General features: G+C 41.7%; 1 protein-coding gene across 8 annotated transcripts in view; it reads left to right on the top strand.

Moving 5' to 3' along the window:
- The window catches only part of rnf41l (ring finger protein 41, like), a 104,683-nt gene that overhangs the window by 54,627 nt on the left and 29,042 nt on the right, over positions 1-21,014 (top strand). For all 8 annotated transcript variants that reach the window (XM_068031586.1, XM_068031585.1, XM_068031584.1 and 5 more), the window contains one exon: positions 18,528-18,690. In XM_068031586.1, coding sequence (XP_067887687.1) covers positions 18,528-18,690 — 163 coding nt within the window. The remainder of the gene's footprint in view (positions 1-18,527; positions 18,691-21,014) is intronic.

Raw genomic sequence — 21,014 nt, 5'->3', positions numbered from 1 at the left:
TGGTGAGAAAAAAATAATCACTGGCTTCTTTTCTTTACTACTGTTACGACAGATGTAGGAGGAGTGCAGCATCTTTTCTAGTTCCACTTCTCCACAGGTCACAATATATATTTAAATGTTTACCCAGTTACCGATATGGTCAATCATAGACTCTACTCTTTAACCCAGAATAAAATACACCAACCAGGTTTCTTGAATAAAGAACAAAATTAGCTGTTTCTTATATAACAAGACATAACCAGTGACGAAGCAAAGCATTAACACATAGGGTGACACATGAAAGTTCTCTCTTACCTTAACCCCTAACTCACACACACTGGTTAACTGAAAAAATAGAGATTTTCTTTTTAGAGCTCTGTTACAAAAAAAAGACAAAAAGAATACTTTGGCAAAATACTTTCTAATCCTTGAAGAAAAAAAGATATGGAAAGATGTCAGTTGTCCCTTTTTTTGTTTGGCGTCCCAAATATGCATAGACAGCCATCACTGGGATCTTTCTAAAGCAGTTCTTTTCAGGCGACGTTGAAGATCAGTTTGGCAGGTTTTCGAGGTGAAATGCGGCATCGGGTTTCTAGCAGGCCTTTCAGGAGGAATGCAGCATCAATTTCTCTATTTCTTACACTCGCTTCAAAGAGCTTCTCAGAGATGGAAAAGGCTGAGCTGGAGTTACTGCTGTCTTGGCTGGTTTTTAAAACTCCTTTCAAGACACTCCACACCCCAATTCACTGTCCATAGTGAAACCAAAAACATCATCTCGAGTCAAGCCTCCTAACCCCTATAAATCTTGACCTGTCACTTCTCTGTAAACATCTTCCCAGGTCAAACCCCCCCCCCCTGCTGGGTAGTTATCTAAGGACGGGTGACTTCCAGCAAATGTTGTCCACGGAATCCTTTTTAGTTTTCCCAAATAAAACAATGTCCATAATTCTAAAATACATGAGTCCTCAAAAAAAACTTAACAAAAAATATAGAAGTACCGTCATAACACCTCCATCCTTGGAGGAATGACATGCCATTTTCAAATGTGTTTCACTACGAAGAGTTGGGGAAAAAAAGATGAAACATATTAAAACACATTTACACATTCATTCTCATTCACTCTTTACCCGTAGCTAATACAGTTCTGCTTTGTACCATCTTTGCACTCATAACTCAAAGCAGAGTTAAATCCTAGACAAAGCATCCACAATTACATTTTTTTCTCGCAATGTGAATAATCTTTAAGTGATAAGGTTGCAAAAGTAAACTCCATCGGAATAGTCAGGCATTCTGGTTTTTGAATTTTTCCACAAAGGCTAGGGGGTTATGATCAGTACATACCAGTGTCTCTCTGTAGTTGTTGCAGACATAGACCTCAAAATGCTTAAGAGCTAATAATAAGCCTAGGGTTTCTTTTTCCATCATTGATTATCTTTTTTGGTGTTGATTTAGCTTTTTGGAAAAGTAACGCACTGGCCTTTCTATGCCTGATTCATCGTCTTGTGACAGGACTGTACCAACCCCCAGGTCACTAGCATCAATTACTACCTTGAAGGGCTTACTGAAATTTGGAGCAGCCAACACTGGTTCATCATTCAAAATAGCTTTCAGCCTGAAAGATGCTTGGCACCCCCCTGACTAGACTACCTTGGTTTTCTTTTTTTGTAACAAATCTGGCAGTGGAGCAGCTATAGTACTATAATTTGTTACAAACTTGCGGTAGAAACTATGCATCCCCAAAAACCTTATGATTTCTCGCTTAGGCCTAGGGGTGGGGAACTCCACCAATGCTTGTACTTTCACTGTTCTTACAACACTTGTCCTTGCCCGACTATATGCCCGAGGTATGTTACTCTGGCTTTTGCAAATTCACTTTTGACCAGGTTTATCACTAAATCAGCTGATAGTAATTTTCTAAACAGAGCTTCTAGTTGTTCCAAGTCTCACTGTATACCAGCCCATCAACAAGGTAAACCACACAGTTAGGAATACTGGCTACCGCTTGATTCATTTGTCTTTGAGAAGCGGCTAGGGCATTTTTTAGCCCGAATGGCATCACTCGGCATTGAAAAAGATCGTCTGGTGTGACAAAGGCCTGACGTTTCTTTAGCTCGAGGTGTTAAAGGAACCTGCTAGTATTCCTTTAACATATTTATTTTTGTAAGGAATATGGCACTGCCCACTCTGTCAATACAGTCTTCCAAGCAAGGAATTGGCTAGGAGTCTGCCTTTGTTACTTCATTAACCTTTCTGTAGTCTATGCAGAATCTAGTTGAACCATCAGGTTTAGGCTGTAACAGCACTGGGGAACTCCAGCTGCTTTGACTGGATTCAATTAGGTGGTTTTCCAACATGTATTGGATTTCTGCTTTTACCTGGGCCTGTTTCTCTGGACTTAAGCGATGAGGATGCTGTTTTATAGGAAAGGATTCACCTACATTCATATCATGTATGGCTAAGGTTGTACATCCTGGCTTGTCCCTACAGACTCCTTTAAATGCAGTGAGTAGCCTTGTTAGCTCTTCTCGTTGTTCTGCATCTAAATAGGAAAGCATTGTATCCAATTTCCCTAACAATTCAGTGTTAGCTAACCAGAAAGTAGGCGGTTCAATTTGAGAGTTGTCTAGGCTTCCTTCTGCCTCATCCTCACTATTCCTTTCATCCTTCAATTTCCCGACTACCTGACATGCCTGTGCTTGCTTATTCTCCTCACGGCGATGATATTGTTTCAACATACTGATTTGGCACAGCCAATTCTTTTTCCAGTGATCTGGGGTGCTGATCAAATAATTTAGTGGTTTCAGTGCTTTCACAGGGTTCACCCTGTAAAGGCAGTAATACTAACACCTCATCCCTTGGTTGAAATATTCGGGTCTTGGCATGGTTGTCTGCTCATTTCATGGTGGTTTGGGAAGCTTTCAGGTGTTCCAGAGCCATGTTGCAGGCTCTCGTGAGCCTTTTCCGGAACATGGATACCTAATCTAACACAGAAGATTCGTCCCTCTGTTCTAAAAAAAACCTTTCTTTAATTAGTTTTAGAGGACCTCTTATCTCCTGTCCATAAACTAATTCAAAAGGATTAAAACCAGTAGACTCATTAGGTTAATCCCTAGTGGCAAACAACCATGGGGATATTCATGGCAGTATGCCCTGATCATCGTTTTGAGGGTCTGATGGTACCTTTCTAAAGCTCCTTGTGTCTGTGGGTGGTATGCTGAAGGCTTTAACTGTATTATACCCAAATTACCCATAACTTACTAAAGAATTTTAGACATAAAATTGGAACCTTGATCCGATTGAATTTCAATCGGTAATCCATATGTAGTGAAGAACTGGTTTAACGTCTCTACCAGTACCTTAGCAAAATTGTTCTCAAGGGAATGGCTTCTGGGAACAGAGTAGCCATATCCATTGTTATGCATATTAATTTTGTCATATGAACATTAATTTTAAACTGTTGCTGGAGTGAAGAAATGACTTATTTGAAGATCACCAGACACTGGGCTGGAAGGACATTTGCATACTAAGAGATGAAGCTTGTGGAGACAAAGGACTATTCCCTGCTCCAATTAACCCAAATGGATTTTGATCACCAGGCATTGAAGGTGTAAGGAAGCACGTTGCAGAGACTGCTAAGGTAATATAATCCACAAACCTCGCAGGAGAGACTGTTCCAAATAAGGAGCTAGTCACATGACTAACCTGGGCAACTTGGGGTTTTTTGAATTGTGCCACACGGAAAGGAACAGAAGGCAGTTTGCAACTGAAGCTGGAACAAGGAAGTCACTCTCTCTCGCTCTCTCTCTCTCGCCTTCTCCCAAGCCACCAGACCCACGGAAGACATCTATACCTCAAGAGAAAAAAAAAATTCGGACATCGAAACAAGTTGAAGCGTGAACTGGCCCCAACGAATAGCAGGACTTACCAGCAACCAAAGACTCCACATTGAACTCAAAGGACAGAAATGAACTAAGATAGTGCCTCAAACTTTTCTCCTTTATTCTTTCTACTTTTTCTGTCTCTATCTGCGTGTGTGTTTATCATGTAAGCATGGTCGCGTCGCATATATGTAGTCATTGACCAGATTAGAGTTTAAGATTAATAAACTTCTACCTTTCTTGTTTAAATCTAAGGAAACCTGTCTGATTTCTTTGCATTACAATTGGAGCAGTCAACAAGGATTCACTGAGGGGGAGGGGGGGGTAGCTAAAACACAGTGCTTCTAAAATTAAACCCTGTTATGGTTAAACCAGGCAAAGGCTGAGAGGGAACCCCTAAAACCTTTCTCATCTGGTCGTAACACCATGATAGTGAGTATGTATTGGTGTCCCACTTTTGTTTTCGGTAAAGGTCCTGCACAGTCTACCAACACCCCAAAACCTGGTACGGGAATTAGAGGTGCAGGTTTCGGTTTTCCCACAATCTGGCACGTATGACATATTTTACAAAACTGTACCATGTCCTTGGACAAACCTGTCCAATAAAAATGTCTACTTGTACGTGATTTGGTCTTCTGGATCCCCCCATGGCCCACTATAGGAATTTCATGCACTATCCTTAATATTTCCTGGTGATACTTGGGGGTGGTACCACTGAACAACTGTCCGTTCTTCATCTGCAGGTCTGAGAGGAGGTCTCCACTTTAGAATCCCATTTTTAATATAGTATCCTTCCAGAACTCCTTTTTGCCTTAGCAGGGTGACCAAGACTGGGAACTCAATATTCAAGGGTATTCGACGTTCTGGAAAAATATACCGAAAGGAAAAGGAGGTGGGGTAGCTTTGTTAATAAAGGAAGGTATCAGTGCGGTGCTGAGTAGTGATATAGGTGCAATAGATCGTGATGTGGAAATAAGGAATAGCAAGGGGAAAAAGTCACAGGTGGGAGTTGTCTTTAGGCCCCCGAAGAGTTGCCTCACTGTAGGACAAAGTATAAATCGGGAAATAACAGAGGCGTGTAAGAAGGGCGCTACAATTGTCATGTGTCATTTTAATCTGATTGGCAGAGGTAACATGGAAGACGAATTTGTGGAGTACATCAGGGGTTGTTACTTAGAGCAATATGTTGCGGAACCTAACTGGGAACCGGCTATTTTAGATCTAGTAATGTGTAATGAGGTAGGATTAATAAGAAGAGATATTGTAGTTAAGGATCCTCTAGGGGATGGCAATCACAACATGGTAGAATTTCAAATTCAGTTTGAGGGCGAGCAACTCGGGTCTCAAACCAGTGTCCGCAACGTACACAAGGGCAATTACAAAGGTATGAAAAAAGAGTTGTCTAAAGCAGGCTGGGAAAATAGACTAAGGGAGGGTCAGTGGATGAGCAGTGGCAGACACTTAAGCAGATATTTCATAACGCTCATCAAAAATTTATCCCGGTCAAAAAGAAGGATTTTATGAGAAGATGAACCACCCGTGATAAACAAGGAGAGTATCCAATCAAACACTAAGGCATAAAAAGTGGCAAAAACTAGTGGTAGGCCGGAGGATTGGGAATTTTTTAGGAACCAGCAGCGGATGACTAAAAAGCTAATAGAGAGAAAATTGATTATGAAAGTAAATTGGCAAGAAATATAAAAACAAACAGCAAGAGCTTCTACAGGTATATAAAAAGAGAGTAACTAAAGTGAGCGTGGGACCCTTGGAGGATGCGACTGAAGAATTGATAACAGGGAGATGGCAGATAATTTAAACCAATATTTTACATCGGTCTTCACACTGCAGGACACTATAACCATCCCACAGGTATCAGATAAGCAAGGACCTAATGGGAGGAAAGATGTAACAGTCTCTATCACGAGGGACAAAGTATTTGACAAACTAATGGGACTAAAGGTAGACAAGTCACCAGGACCTGATGGCCTACATCCAAGGGTTTTAAAGGAAGTGGCTGCAGAGATAGTGGAGGCATTAGTCAAAATATTCCAGAACTCACTGGATTCCGGTCAGGACCCAGCGGATTGGGAAACCACTAATGTGATGTCCTGTTCAAGAAGGGAGGGAGACAAAAAGCAGGAAACTATAGGCCAGTCAGCCTAACATTGCTCATTAGGAAAATGCTAGAGTCCATTATTAAGGAAGAAATAGCAAGACATTTAGAAAAGCTTAACGCAATCAAATAGTCAACATGGTTTTATGGGAGGGAAATCATGTTTGACAAATTTGCTAGAGTTCTTTGAGGATATAACAAGCAGAGTTGATAAAGGGGAACCGGTAGATGTGTATTTGGATTTCCAGAAGGCATAAGGTGCCACATAAAAGATTATTACACAAGGTAGGAGCTCAGGGTATTGGGGGTAATGTATTAGCATGGCTTGAGGATTGGTTAACTCACAGAAGACAGAGAGTTAGGATTAATGGGTCTGGAGTATAAAAATTGGCAAGGCATGCTGCAGCTGTACAGAACTTTAGTTAGGCCACACTTAGAATATTGTGTGCAATTCTGGTCGCCACACTACCAGAAGGACGTGGAGGCTTTGGAGAGGGTACTGGAGGGCATTAGCTGTGAGGAGAGGTTGGATAAACTCGGATTATTTTCACTGGAACGACTGAGGTGGAGGGGCGACATGATAGAGGTTTACAAAGTTATGAGTGGCATGGACAGAGTGGATAATCAGAAGCTTTTTCCCAGGGTAGAAGAGTCAGTTACTAGGGGACATAGGTTTAAGGTCCGAGGGGCAAAGTTTAGAGGGGATGTGCGAGGCAAGTTTTTTACACAGAGGGTGGTGAGTGCCTGGAACTTGCTGCCGGGGGAGGTGGTGGAAGCAGGTACGATAGCGACGTTTAAGAGGCATCTTGACAAATACATGAATAGGATGGGAATAGAGGGATACGGTCCCCGGAAGTGCAGAAGGCTTTAGTTTAGAAAGGCATCAAGATCAACGCAGGCTTGGAGGGCCGAATGGCCTGTTCCTGTGCTGTACTGTTCTTTGTTCTCAGGTTGGAAAGACGTAACTAGTGAGGTGCCACAAGGATCAGTCCTAGGGCCTCAATTATTTACTATCTATATTAATTACTTGGAGGAGGGGGCATAGTGTAATATATCCAAATTTGCTGATTATACAAAAATGGATTGGAGGGCATGTTGTGTTGAGGACATAAGGAATCTGCAAGGGGATAGAACTAGGTTGAGTGAGTGGGCAAAAACTTGATGGATGGAGTTTAGTATAGGCAAATGTGAGGTCATGCCCTTTGGTAGGAAGTATCAAAAGGCAGACTGTTATTTAAATGGAGAGGGACTCCAGAAAAGTGCAGCACAGAGGGATCTGGGTGTTCTTGTGCATGAAACACAAAGTTAGCAGCAAGTAATTAGGAAGGCAAATGGAATTTTGGCCTTTATTGCTCAGGGGTTGGAGTTTGAAAATAGGGAAGTCTTGTTACAACTGTACAGGGTGTTGGTGAGGCCGCACCTGGAGTACTGTGTACAGTTTTGGTCCCAGTATTTAAGAAGGGATATACTGTCATTAGAGGCAGTTCAAAAGAGATTCACTAGGCTGATTCCTGGGATGAAGGGGTTGACTATCAAGAACGGCTAAACAGGTTAGGCCTTTATTTATTAGAGTTTAGAAGAACCAGGGATGATCTTGAAATGTACAAGATTCTGAGGGGGCTTGACAGGGTAGATATTGAGATGTTGTTTCCACTAGTGGGGGAATTTCGAACTAGGGGACATAGTTACAGAATAAGGGACACTCATTTAAAGGAATTTCTTCTCTCAGAGCGTAGTGAATGTCTGGAATTCTCTACCCGAGAGATTTGTAGAGGCTAGATCACTGCAAGTATTTAGAGGAGGTAGTTAGATTTTTGAAATCTCGGGGAGTTGAGGGCTATGAGGAGCTGGCACGAAAGAGGAGTTGAGGTCTGGGGCAGATCGGCCATGATCTTATTGAATGGCAGGGCAGGCTTGAGGGGCTGAATGGCCTACTCCTGCTCCTATTTCTTATGTTCTTATGTTCAGTTAGAGCTGATTGTGCCACTTTATTTAGCTCTGGATCGGCTTGCTGAGCCTTGATCACAGAAGACTTCCTGAACATTTCCTTTGGATTATTCAAATCCCCAAAGAAAGTTTCAGATATTCGACTATCTGATTGTGGTGCCAGTTTTACCTCCGACAATGGAACTTGTTTCGCCGTTGTTTGTGTGACTACACATGAAGGAAAAATTCCTGGAATCTTTTCCTGTACCTGTTCTGTCTCTTAAACTTCTCTTGTTTTTTCCGTGACTACTGGAGAAGCTGCTACCTTTCGTTGTGGCCAAATCATTCCCAGGAGTAGGTCAACTCCGTCTACCGGCAAACTATGGACAACTCCAACAGTTACCGTTCCAGATATTAGGACACACTCAAGGTGTACCTGATACAAAGGTACTGGTATATACTCCCCACCAATACCATTCAGTAAAACCTTGGCATTCAGTGTGCTCTCTGATGGAAAAGTTATGCCTTTCCCCAGCCAAAGACTTTGGGTGGCTCCTGTATCCCTAAATATAACTATAGGTTTACCTGCCTCACTTGAGGGATAAGGAGTTACTTTTCCTTTTGACAAGAATTCTTCATAACTCTCAGGTATCCTGTTCACGTCCCCCATACTCATAGCGGTGTTTGCACTTGGCCTTAAAGCTGCAGTCAGAGCAATAGCCTGATTTGTCATACTCTCAAACAGGGCCCCTTTCTCTACATAGGCTTTGTGTACCCCAATAAGTCCCATGGGTTTACCCCGCCACTTCCAGCATTCTGCACGAAGGTGTGCCACCTTGTGGCAATGTTCTCACTTTGGCTTGCGGACCTCACTTCCACCCTCAGCATCTTCTTTTCTGGCCTGAGGAGGAGATCCTGGGGTGTTCCCAGTTGTCCTTCTTGTCGCCGTCAACTTGCCTCCCTTTCACCCTCCCACCTTCTACCCTTCTCGGGTTTGTGGGGATGACGGACAAAGGGTTTGGGCATATAAACAAGCTCGTAATCATCAGCAATTTCTGCTGCCTGTCTGGCTGTTGAAACATTCTGGTTCTCTACATGGGTTCTTACTAACGGAGGAAGTGAATTTTTAAATTCTTCCAGGAGAATTAATTCCCTAAGGTTCTCATATGTGGCCTCTACTTTTAGTGCCCATATCCAACGCTCAAAACTAATTTGCTATACCCTCTCAAATTCTATATAAGTCTGACCAGGCTGTCTCTGAAAGTTCTGCCTGTATGTTTCAGGGACCAACTCATAAGCAGCGAGAATAGCCTTTTTTGCCATCTCATAATCTGCAGAAACCTCTTCAGAAAGCATGGCATAAACTTCATGAGTTCTGCCCATCAACCTGCTTTGCCTAAGCAGTGTCCAGTTTTCCTTCAGCCACTTCATCTGTCTGGCTATCTTTTCAAAATGAAAAATGCCTCGACGCCCCTTTCCTCAAATTTCGGGAGGGCCTGTACAAATTTAAACAGCTCTCCACTGGGTCCTGGGCTGGACACAGGTCTTTCCTCACCACAACTTTCACTGGCGTCAAGATCACCTTTTGTCTTAGTTCCATCTTTTTAAATTCAAATTCCCGTCCTTCTCTTTCTTATCCCTTTCCTTTTCCTCAAGTTCAAGTTTCTTCATTGTCAATTCCTTTTCAAGCTCAAGTTTTGTCATCTCATTTCCTGTTGCAGCTCAAGCTGCTTCATCTGTAACTGAATTTTAGCTAATTCAACTGAACAACCATCTGGTTCGCCTTTCTCTTCTTCCAATTGCAAATGCTGTGCTATTACATCAATTATGTCTGCTTTCTTAGCACCTGGTTTTAACACTAACACCAACAGGTCTGCTAAATCCTTTAGTCTAACCTTGGTTAAGTTTTTCAAATCACTCAGGGATACATCCTCCTTCTCCAGAAAGGTTGTAGCAACTAACTAAGACATTCCAGTAGGGTAAACTTTACTCGATTGCAAAGAAACCTGGTTATTTTTTAACTTTTACTTTTTTCCCCCCATTATTATTACCCCACTTACAATTGCACGTCGTCGGCGTTGGGTTATCCCGGACAGAGTCCCCAATTATATGTTACGACCGAGGTGGGAGGCATTCACTGTCTCTTCTAGTTCCAATTCTCCACAGGTCACAACATATATTTAAATGTTTACTCAGTTGCCGATATAGTCAGTCATAGACTCTACTCTTTGTCCTGGTTCAGAGGAGGTTTACTAGATTGATACCTGGAATGAGTGGGTTGTCTTATGAGGAAAGGTTGGACAGACTGGGCTTATTTTCACTGGAGTTTAGAAGAGTGAGGAGAGACTTGATTGAAGTACATAAGATCTTGAACGGTCTTGACAAGGTGGATATGGAAAGGATGTTTTCTCTTGTGGGTGAGTCCAGAACTAGGGGGCACTGTTTTAAAATTAGGGGTCGCCCTTTTAGGACAGAGTTGAGGAGAAATTTTTTCTCTAAGGGTTGTGCGACCTCGGAACTCTCTACCTCAGAAGATGGTGGAGGCAGGGTCATTGAATATTTTTAAGGCGGAGGTAGATAGATTCTTCTTAGGCAAGGGAATCGAGGGTTACCGGGGGTAGATGGGGGTGTGGAATTCGAGTCAGAAACCGATCAGCCGATGGCGGAGCAGGCTCGAGGGGCCAAATGGCCTACTTTTGCTCCTAATTCATATGTTCATATGTATGTATGTAAAATACACCAACTAGGTTTCTTTAATAAACCACAAAATTATCAGTTTATTATAATCAATAAAGAAGCAAAGCATTAACACAGAGTGATATTTAGTTTTTAGTTTTAGAGATACAGCACTGAAACAGGCCCTTCAGCCCACTGAGTCCGTGCCGACCATCAACCACCCATTTATACTAATCCTACACTAATTCCATATTCCTACCACATCCCCACCTGTCCCTATATTTCCCTACCACCTACCTATACTAGGGGCAATTTATAATGGCCAATTTACCTATCAACCTGCAAGTCTTTGGCATGTGGGAGGAAACTGGAGCACCCGGAGGAAACCTACGCAGACACAGGGAGAACTTGCAAACTCCACACAGGCAGTACCCAGAATTGAACGCGGGTCGCTGGAGCTGTGAGGCTGCGGTGCTAACCACTGCGTCACTGTGCCGCCCCTTTTACCTTAGCCCCTCTCTCTTTCTCACACACACACAAACACACATTGGTTAACTGAAAAAAGATATTTTCTTTTTTGAGCTGCGAGAAAAAAAAATGTCATGCTAGGCCCCACCTGCCAAAAATGAGACGTATCAATTTTGTCATGAATATTGATTTTTAACTGTTGTTGGAGCGAGGAAATGACTTGTTAAACAGATCAGCCGTGGCTGGAAAAAAACATTTACATACCAACAGACATCGAAGGTGAGGAAGCGCATTCCAGGACCTGCTAAGAAGGATACAATCCACAAGGGACAGGACTGGTTAGACCAGCTGGTTACATGACTTCCTGGCTGTTCCAGGGTTTTCTTTTGAACTGGCCACAGAGAGTTGGAAGTCAAAGTGTCTGTTTGCTCCTGGACTGAGAAGATCTTTTCTGCATGCTCCCATCTCTTTCTCACAAGCTTCTGAATCCACTGAAGAGACATGAATCCCAAGAGAGAAAAGTCTCCTAAAGCGAACAAGGTTTAAGAAGAATACGGGGCCCCAACGAAAAGCAAAATCTACCTACAATCAAGGACTCTACAGTGAGCTCAAAGAACCATGACAAAAACTCTTCAGCTATTGCCTCAAACTTTTCCACTTTATTTTTTCTGCTCTTTTCTGTCTCCATTTGCATGTGTGTTTCGCATATGCATGCTGGCGTGGGCGCGTCATGTATCCGTAGATGTCAACCAAATTAGAGTTTAAGTTTGATTAAAATTTCACCTTTCTTCTTTAAATCTAAGAAAACCTGTTAATGCTGGTTTCTTCACCTTATAATTGGAAAGCGGTGAACAAGAATTCACCAAGGGGGAGCTAAAAACAGTGTGTTTAAAAATAAACCCTGTTACAGTCAGACCAGGTGAAAGCTGAAAGGGAACCCTAGACTTCTTTCTCACCTGGTCGTAAAAAATACTTTGGCCAAATACTTGAAAATTCGTGAAGAAAAAAAAAGATATGGAAAGAAGTCAGTTGTCCCATTTTTGGTTTGGAGTCCCAAATACGCATAGACGGCTAACACTGGGATCTTTCTGGAACAGTTCGTTTCAGGCAATGTTAAAGATCAGTTTGGCGGGTTTTGTGGGCAAAATGCGGCATCAGGGTTTATGGTAGGCCTTTCAGGATGAATGCAGCATCAGTTTCTCTATTTCTTACACTCACTTCAAAGAGCTTCTCAAAGAGATGGAAAAGGCTGAGCTGGGGCAACTGGTCTCTTGGCTGGTTTTTAAAACTCCTTTCAAAACACACCACACCCCAACTCACAGTCCAAAGCGAAACCAAAAACATCTCAAGTTAAGCCTCCTGACCCTTGTAAATCTTGACCTGTCACTTCTCTATAAACATCTTCCACAGGTCAAAAAAACCCTGCTGGATATTTATCAGAATCCAGGTGACTTCCAGCAAATGTTGTTTTCAAATAAGACCTCTCGGTGTCGCTTCAACGACCTGAGTGAAAACAAAATCCATGGAATCCTTTTCAGTTTTCCAAAATAAAACAATGTCCATAATTTTAAAATACGAATCTTCAAAAAAATACTTTAAAAATATAGAAGTACCGTCATAACACTACCAACCGTCTTCTTAACTCTTTCTCTCCTGCTCCTTCAACCTTCATTTCTATCAACAAGTGAAAGGAGCTTATAGACGTCTTTGTCACCAAGATAGAGACCATCACTTGCTGCTGCTGTTGTTTTGCTCCATTCGCATTGCCCATCAAGAAAAACCTCCTCGTGCCGAACCATCTCTCTCTCTGTTTTACTCTCGCCTCTCTACATGCCCTCTCCAAGCTCATCCTTTTCATGCGACCCACCTTCTGCTACTTTGATCCTATTCTCACTAAACTGTTGACCACCCAATTCCCTTCCAGGCCACCATGTTAGCAGAGCTACTATTATCATCTCCTTACCAAATAAATACATCATTATCTCCTCTGACCTTTAATACGACCATTCTATCTTGATTTTCCTTTCCTCTCAAGTCTTTGAATGTTTTGCTATCTCCCATGTCTTCTGTAACTTCCTGTCTGAATCTCTCCAACCAAATCTCCAAATCTCTCTCCCATAGCACCAAAATGGCCCTAACCATAGTCACAAATGACATTCACTATGACTGTGACCATTGTGCATTATGCCTTATTATCCTCCTCGACCTCTGCAGTGACTGACATGGTCAACCACTCTAATCTCCTGTAATATTTATCAGTATGTAATGACGGTGACAATATAATGGATATAGTTTCTTCAGTGTCGTGTAACATTCAAAAGATTTATACAACTTGGATAAAGCCATATTTTCCTTTTTTTTTTAACCTATGTATTTGAAGTATCCCTTTGCCAATTTTTTTAGGTGGAATTTACATGTGTTATGGATGTGGTATGTATTTTAAAATGAATTTTGTTACAGTGCAATATTTAACCTTTAATTTCATAAGTTTTATCAAAATTGTGTGTATTTTTGGTGCAGTGGTTTGAATTTTTTTTTGTGTGAGGTTGGCTAATTTGTTAGCACACTTATCTCTGGTTCAGATGATCATGTTCATGTCATGATCCACATAAAGTTTGCTGACACTGAATGTAGCATTGTGAAGCTTGCCATCCTTTGGATGGGATCAACATTGTCTGCTTGCCCTATTAGATCAGCTGGGCATTAATGACCCAATATCACTATTCTAGCTAGAGCAGAAAATTCTCCCAGGGTTTGACATTCATTCCTCAACTAAATAGCAGCTAGAAGTATCTGATGGGTCTTTAGGGAGAAGGGCCATCACTTTTGCCTGTATAACATTTCATTAAAAAAAGTTAATCATTGTATATAATATAGCCCTTTCATTGTGAAATGTGCTATATAAACACATTATTTCAGTTTTACTATGTCACATGTTTAAATCATCGTGGCTCTATTGGCGCAGTTTCTCTATTCAGATAAATCACATTTGGATGATTGTGTTTTCAATATATGGTCTTTATGTTTCAACTAGATTTTATTCCTTTTGATCGCTTCTCAACTCAACCTCTTTCCCCCTCACACCCCATTCCTTACTCACATGCTAACTGACATTATTTGTTCCATTTCCTCAGGCATCATTCCTCTCCCTTTCAAAACGACTGACGTCATCTACCCTCTTCAAGAGAATTACTCTTGACCCATTTGTCCTCTCCAACCACCACCCAATTCTAACCTTTCTCTCTAAGATTCCCATTGCCTCCTGGCCTTGTGATCGTCTAACTCAAGCTCTCCGTTTGAATCCTGTAGTTGAACTTGCACCCTTCTCACAGTACCTAGACAGACATGGTCAAAGTCATAAAAGGTATTCTGTGCAACTGTGCCCGTCGTGCTTTATCTCTCCTTGGCCTTTCTGCAGCATTTGATATGATAAAGGAGAATGGCATGTTCTATCACCTTGTTCAACTTTTTGGGCTGCCCTGGTGTTGTACTGTTCCTATTTAATTGAATATAGCCTACACATCTTCAGCTGTGGTTTCTCTTCCCCCAACCCCAGGTCTGAGTTGATTTTCTGGTTCTCCAATTTCCTCCTTGCCAACTCTGCAGCTTATTCCAGCCTTATGTCACCTCCCACACCCTTCAATTTTCCAACTCTGACCTTCTGTGCATCAATGTCTTGTTTGACCCCACCACTATTGATAGAGCCTTAAAGTGCCTCAGTTCTACTCACTGGAGTTTCCTCCCTAAATCTTTTCACCCCCGTATAACTTTCTAAAACCCATCTTTTCAGTTAAGCTTTAGGTCACCTCCTCATAACATAGAAGCAAAGTTAACGTTTCAGTTCCGATGAAAGGTCACAGACCTGTGACCTTTCATCAGAACTGAAACGTTAACTTTGCTTCTCTCTCCACAGACGCTGCCAGATCTGCTGAGTATTTCCAGCACTTTTTTTTTTGTTTCCAATATCAGTGAGAAGCTCTTTCAAAGAGCCAGCAAAAGCAAAAGGCTGAATGCCTCCTCCTGTGCTGTAAAGTTATGATTCTGAAATAAAATCACCAGCTGCAGCGTGCATAATCAATGGACAACTGATCACAGTTGTCAAGTTGGCAGGCAGCGAATAGTGGGGTGCCGCCAAGAATCAGTGCTGGGGCCTCAGCTATTTACACTCTATATTAATGACTTGGAGGAAGAGACAGAGAGTAATGTATCTAAGTTTTCTGATACAAAGCTCGGTGGAAAGGTAAGCTACAGGAAGGACTTAGAGAGGCTGCAAAGAGGTAGAGCTAGGCTAAGTGAGTGGGCAACAAGATGGCAAATGGAATTTAATGTAGGGAAGTGTGAAGTTGTTCATTTTGGTCGTAAAAATAGAAAAGCAGAATATTTTTAAAAAGGTGTGAAACTGGTAAGTGTTGATGTTCAGAGAGACTTGGGGCTACTCATACAAGGAACGCACAAAGTTAACATGCAGGTGCCGCAGACTATTAGGAAGGCAAATGACATGTTGGCCTTTATTGCAAGGGGTTTGGAGTACAGGAATAAAGACGTCTTACTAAAACTGTACAGGGCTTTGCTGAGACCACACCTGGAATACTGTGTGCAGTTTTGATCTCCACATTTAAGAAAGGATATACTTGCACTGAAGGCGGTGCAGGGAAGATTTACTAAATTGATTCCTGGGATGAGGGGGTTGTCCTGTTAATAGAGGCTGAGTAAATTGGGCCTATATTCTCTGGCGTTTAGAAGGAGTAGACCATGCGGCCCATAGAGCCTGCTCTGCCATTCAATATGATCATGGCTGACTTTGGGCTTCAATTCCACTTTCCTACCCGCTCCTCAAATCCCTTGATTCCCTGCAAGGCAAAAATTCTATCTATCCAAGCCTTAAATGTATTCAGTAATGGAGCATCCACAACCCTCTGGGGTAGAGAATTCCAAAGATTCACAACCCTTTGAGTGTAGTAATTTCTCCTCATCTCAGTCCTGAATGATTGGCCCCTTATCCTGAGACTGTGTCCCCGCATTCTAGATTCCCCAACCAGTGGAAACAATCTCTCAGCTTCTATCCTATCAAGCCCTTTCAGAATCTTGTATGTCTCAATTAGATTGCCCCTCATTCTTCTAAACTCCAGAGAATATAGGCCTATTTTGCCTATTAATCTTTTATGTGGCACCTTATCGAATGTCTTTTGGAAGTCCAAGTATAATCCATCTACTGGTTCCCCTTTATCTACCCTCCTAGTTACAGCTTCAAAAACTCTAATAAATTTGTCAAACAGAATCTCCCTTTAGTAAAACGATGCTGACTTGTTCTAATCACACTATGCTTTTCCAAGTGCAATGTTAAGACTTCTTTAATAATAGTTTCCAGCATCTTCCCAACAACTGATGTTAGTCTAACTGGCCTGTAGTTCCCTGTTATCTCTCTACCTCCTTTCTTGAAAAGCGGTGTAACATTTGCCAACTTCCAATCTAACAGGACCATTCCTGAATCTAAGGAATTCTGGAAAGTCATCGTCACTGCATCCACTATCTCTGCAGCTATCTCTTTTAGAACCCTAGGGTGTAGGCCATGGTCCCAGGGACTTGTCAGATTTTAGTCCCTCAAGTTTCTCCAATACTTTTTCTTAACTGATATCAATATTCTTAATTTCATCACTCTCTTTAGCCCCCAGGTTACTGCCTATTTCTGGTATGGAACTTATGTCTTCTACTGTGAAGACAGACACAAGATATTTGTTCAGTATCTCTGCCATTTCCTCATTCCCCATGATGATTTCTCCTGTCTCTGCCTCCAAGGGACCAAAATCGACCTTAGCTACTCTCTTCCTTTTTATGTACTTATAAAAGTTCTTACAAACCTGTTTTTATATTGCTGGCTAGTTTACTCTTCTATTTTTTCCCTTTTAATCAACTTTTTGGTGGCCCTTTGCTGGTTTCTAAAACACTCCCAATCCTTAGACTTGGTACTATTTTTTGCGACATTCTTTTAGTCTAATACTCTCCTTAACTTCCTGAGTGAGCCACGGATGGGTCTTTATTGACGAGTTTTTGTTTTTGAACGGAATGTACTTTTGTTGAACCCTTTGAATTGTTTCCCTAAATGTTTCCCACTGTTCATTTACTGCCATACCTTCCTGTCTATTTACCCAATTGACTTTAGCCAGTTCTCCCCTCATGCCTTCATAATTGGCTTTAAGTTTAAGATTCTTGTTTGTGATTGAAATGTGTCACTTTTAAACTTGACATGAAATTTAATGGTATTATGATCACTATTTCCCAGTGGATCTTTTACTGTGACATTGCTTATTAACCCTGCTTCATTACACAGTACGAGATCTAAGATAGCTTTATCCCTAGTTGGTTCTACAATGTATTGCTCCAAGGAACTGTCAAGAAAACATTCTACAAACTCATCTTCTAGACCACTGTTGTTAATTTGATTGTCCCTGTCTATATGCAGATTAAATTCCCCCACAATTAATATATTACCTTTTTTACACACTCCAATAAATTCCCATTTAATGTTCTATCCAACAATATAACTACTGTTAGTGGGCTTGTAAACTACTCCCACCAGTGTTTTCTGACTTCTGCTATTCCTAATTTCCACCCAAACTGATTCTACTTCATGATCTTCTGAGGCCAGATCCCTCCTCCTTAATATCGTTATGTCATACTTTACTATTACGGCTACCCCTCCTCCTTTGCCATTCTGTCTTTCTCTCCAAAATATTGTGTACCCTGGAATATTCGTCTCTCAACCTTGATTTCCTTGTAACCATGTCTCAGTAATGGCACTTAGATCTACATTATTTACCTGTATTTGTACTACTAGTTCATCTGTCTTATTACAGATGCTTCGTGCATTCAGATAAAGGAACTTTAATTTCATTTTTTTAACCTCTATTCCCTGCAATGACCTTATTTGCCGATGTACAATTTTTGTTAAACTCTCTGTCCCTTCCTGTTGGCATTTACCCACAGCACTATCCTGCTCTGATGCCCTGACCGCTCTTGGATTTCTAAATTTCCCTTTATCCAAACCCTCCTCGCTGCCCGGTTAGTTTAAAGCTGTCTTGATTGTAAAAGACAGAGGCCACAAGCCTGCTCAAGGAAATGCATGAATGTAATTATATGTCATAATGCCTTGTGCATCAATCAAGATCAGATTCTTCAATCAATGTACAAAGATGTCATGTTTTGCCTTTCTTTGAGCAGACGTTTTCCTCACTTTCAGAATTGTCGAAAAGTTAATTGCATTTACTCACCTTATCCCTACATCTCTAAAGTAAGTAGGCCAATCAAATTGGAAAGTCACAATATTGATGTTAAATTCTTTGACCAGAAAATTAAATTTGAATTCAGTTTCACTTACTAACTTGTATTATAGTCCATTGCATGTTGTAATGCTGTATTTGCTGTTCTGTAGTGTTTTAATTGTGTTCTATGAAGTATAATAAAAAATATTTATAAAATTTTCTCCTAAGGTTGCACTGTTCAGGTAGAACGGCGCAACCTGGAATCTCACTTGGCAGTGTGTGAATATCGAAGTCGCGAATGCCCAAATGGATGTGGCTATGCTATTCTCAGTGCAGATGATGCACAACACAACTGTATAGCAGAACTGAGGACAGAACTGGAATTGCTCAGGTATGTAATAGATTACTTCAGAACCTGACCTCAAACTGAGAAATGGATTGATTATTAATTTGAGTCTCTCAATACCTTTCAATCTGAACTCCTGGTCCTTGTGGGTTTTAGTAGACTAGTTATTTATGCTGTACCTCTAATACAAGTTTGAGGATTAGGAAAAACTCTTTATTTGTCAAATCAGTTATATAACATAAGCTCGTACATGCATGAGATGATACTGCTTGTAATCACGTGCAGAAAATTTATCAAGATGTCATAGGCCTGTCGTCTGGAATGCTCGCACTAGCCTCGGCAAGACTAGGTCGAAGTCTTGAAGGAATTCCCATCCTAAACCTCCACTGCTCTCTCCTCCTTTAAGACGCTTCTAAAAACCTACCTCATGGACCGAGCTTTTTGTCACTCCTTCTAATATCTTTTGATTCGACATTCATTTTTACCTGCCTACATTTCCCTAAATTACCATGGAATGTTTTTTGTACATCAAATATGCTATTAAATATGTCAGGTATGTCCTGTACACAAAAAGCAGGACCAGTCCAACTCGGCCAATTACCACCCCATCAGTCTACTCTCAATCATCAGTAAAGTGATGGAAGGTGTTGTCGACAATGCTGTCAAGCGGCACTTGCTTAGCAATAACCTGCTCAGTGACACTCAGTTCCGCCAGGGCCACACAGCTCCTAACCTCATTACAGTCTTGGTTCAAACATGGACAAAAGAGCTAAACTCAAGAGGTGAGGTGTGAGTGACTGCCCTTGACATCAAGGCAGCATTTGCCCGAGTATGGCATCAAGGAGCCCTAGCAAAACTGGAGTCAGTGGGAATCGGGGTAAAACTCTCTGATGGTTGGAGTCATACCTAGCACAAAGGAAGATGATTGTGGTTGTTGGAGGTCAGTCATCTCAGCTCAAAGACATCACTGCAGGAGTTCCTCAGGGTAGTGTCCTAGGCCCAACAATCTTCAGCTGTTTCATAAATGACTTTCCTTCAATCATAAGGTCAGAAGTGGGGATGTTCACTGATGATTGCACAATGTTCAGCACCATTCGCGACTCCTCAGATACTGAAGCAGTCCGAGTAGAAATGCAACAAGACCTGGACAATATCCAGACTTGGGCTGATAAGTGGCAAGTAACATTCGTGCCACACAAGTGCCAGGCACTGACCATCTCCAACAAGAGAGAATCTAACCATCTTCCCTTGATGTTCAATGGCATTACCATCGCTGAATTCCCCCACTGTCAACATTCTGGGGGTTACCATTGACCAGAAACGGAACTGGAGTAGCCATATAAATACCGTGGCTACAAGAGCAGGTCAGAGGCTAGGAATCCTGTGGTGAGTAACTCACCTCCTGACTCCCCAAAGCCTGTCCACCATCTACAAGGCACAAGTCAGGAGTGTGATGGAATACTCTCCACTTGCCTGGATGGGTGCAGCTCCAACAACACTCAAGAAGCTCGATACCATCCAGGACAAAGCAGCCTGCTTGATTGGCACCCCATCCACAAACATTCACTCCCTCCACCACCGATGCACAGTGGCAAAAGTGTGTACCATCTACAAGAAGCACTGCAGCAACGCATCAAGGCTCATTAGACAGCACCTCTCAAACCCACGACCTCTACCACCTAAAAGGACAAGGGCAGCAAATGCATGGGAACGTCACCACCTACAAGTTCCCCTCCAAGCCACATACCATCCTAACTTGGAACTATATCGCCGTTCCTTCACTGTCGCTGTGTCAAAATCCTGGAACTCCCTTCCTAACAGCACTGTGGGTGTACCTACCTCACATGGACTGCAGTGGTTCAAGAAAGCAGCAGACCACCACCTTCTCAAGGGCAATTAGGGATGGGTGATATTGCTGGCCTAGCCAGCGACACCCACGTCCCATGAATGAATAAAAAAAAAATCAAGTTGTTACCATAAATTGTATCCCATGAGTCATTGTAGTACTAGTGTGTGGTTATCTATTATCTTAAGTGGACACAATATATAATTCTATATACTGCAATATACATCATGTCTGTGTGTACTTCCTATCACCAGAGCTTTACTTTGTCACATTATTGGCACATTTCTGTTAACATTTTTCAATATAAACTCACGTCAACATTTATGATGGAAACTGGCTATGTAAGCTTGTCATACTCTATAAATATACTACCGCCAAGGAATGCTGTTGCACCTCTGTCTTGCCTTTCCCAGTTCCTCTGCCTTTGCTCCAAGAAGCTCCTATTCTCCAACAAACCCTACTTTCCAAATTTATGGGGTTTTGATACAGAACTATATGAATAATATTAAATTAAAAGTAATGT

The sequence above is a fragment of the Heterodontus francisci genome, chromosome 5, assembly GCF_036365525.1.
Source record: "Heterodontus francisci isolate sHetFra1 chromosome 5, sHetFra1.hap1, whole genome shotgun sequence".
In the NCBI taxonomy this organism is placed as follows: Eukaryota; Metazoa; Chordata; class Chondrichthyes; order Heterodontiformes; family Heterodontidae; genus Heterodontus; species Heterodontus francisci.
This window is presented reverse-complemented; position numbering and strand designations above follow the sequence as displayed.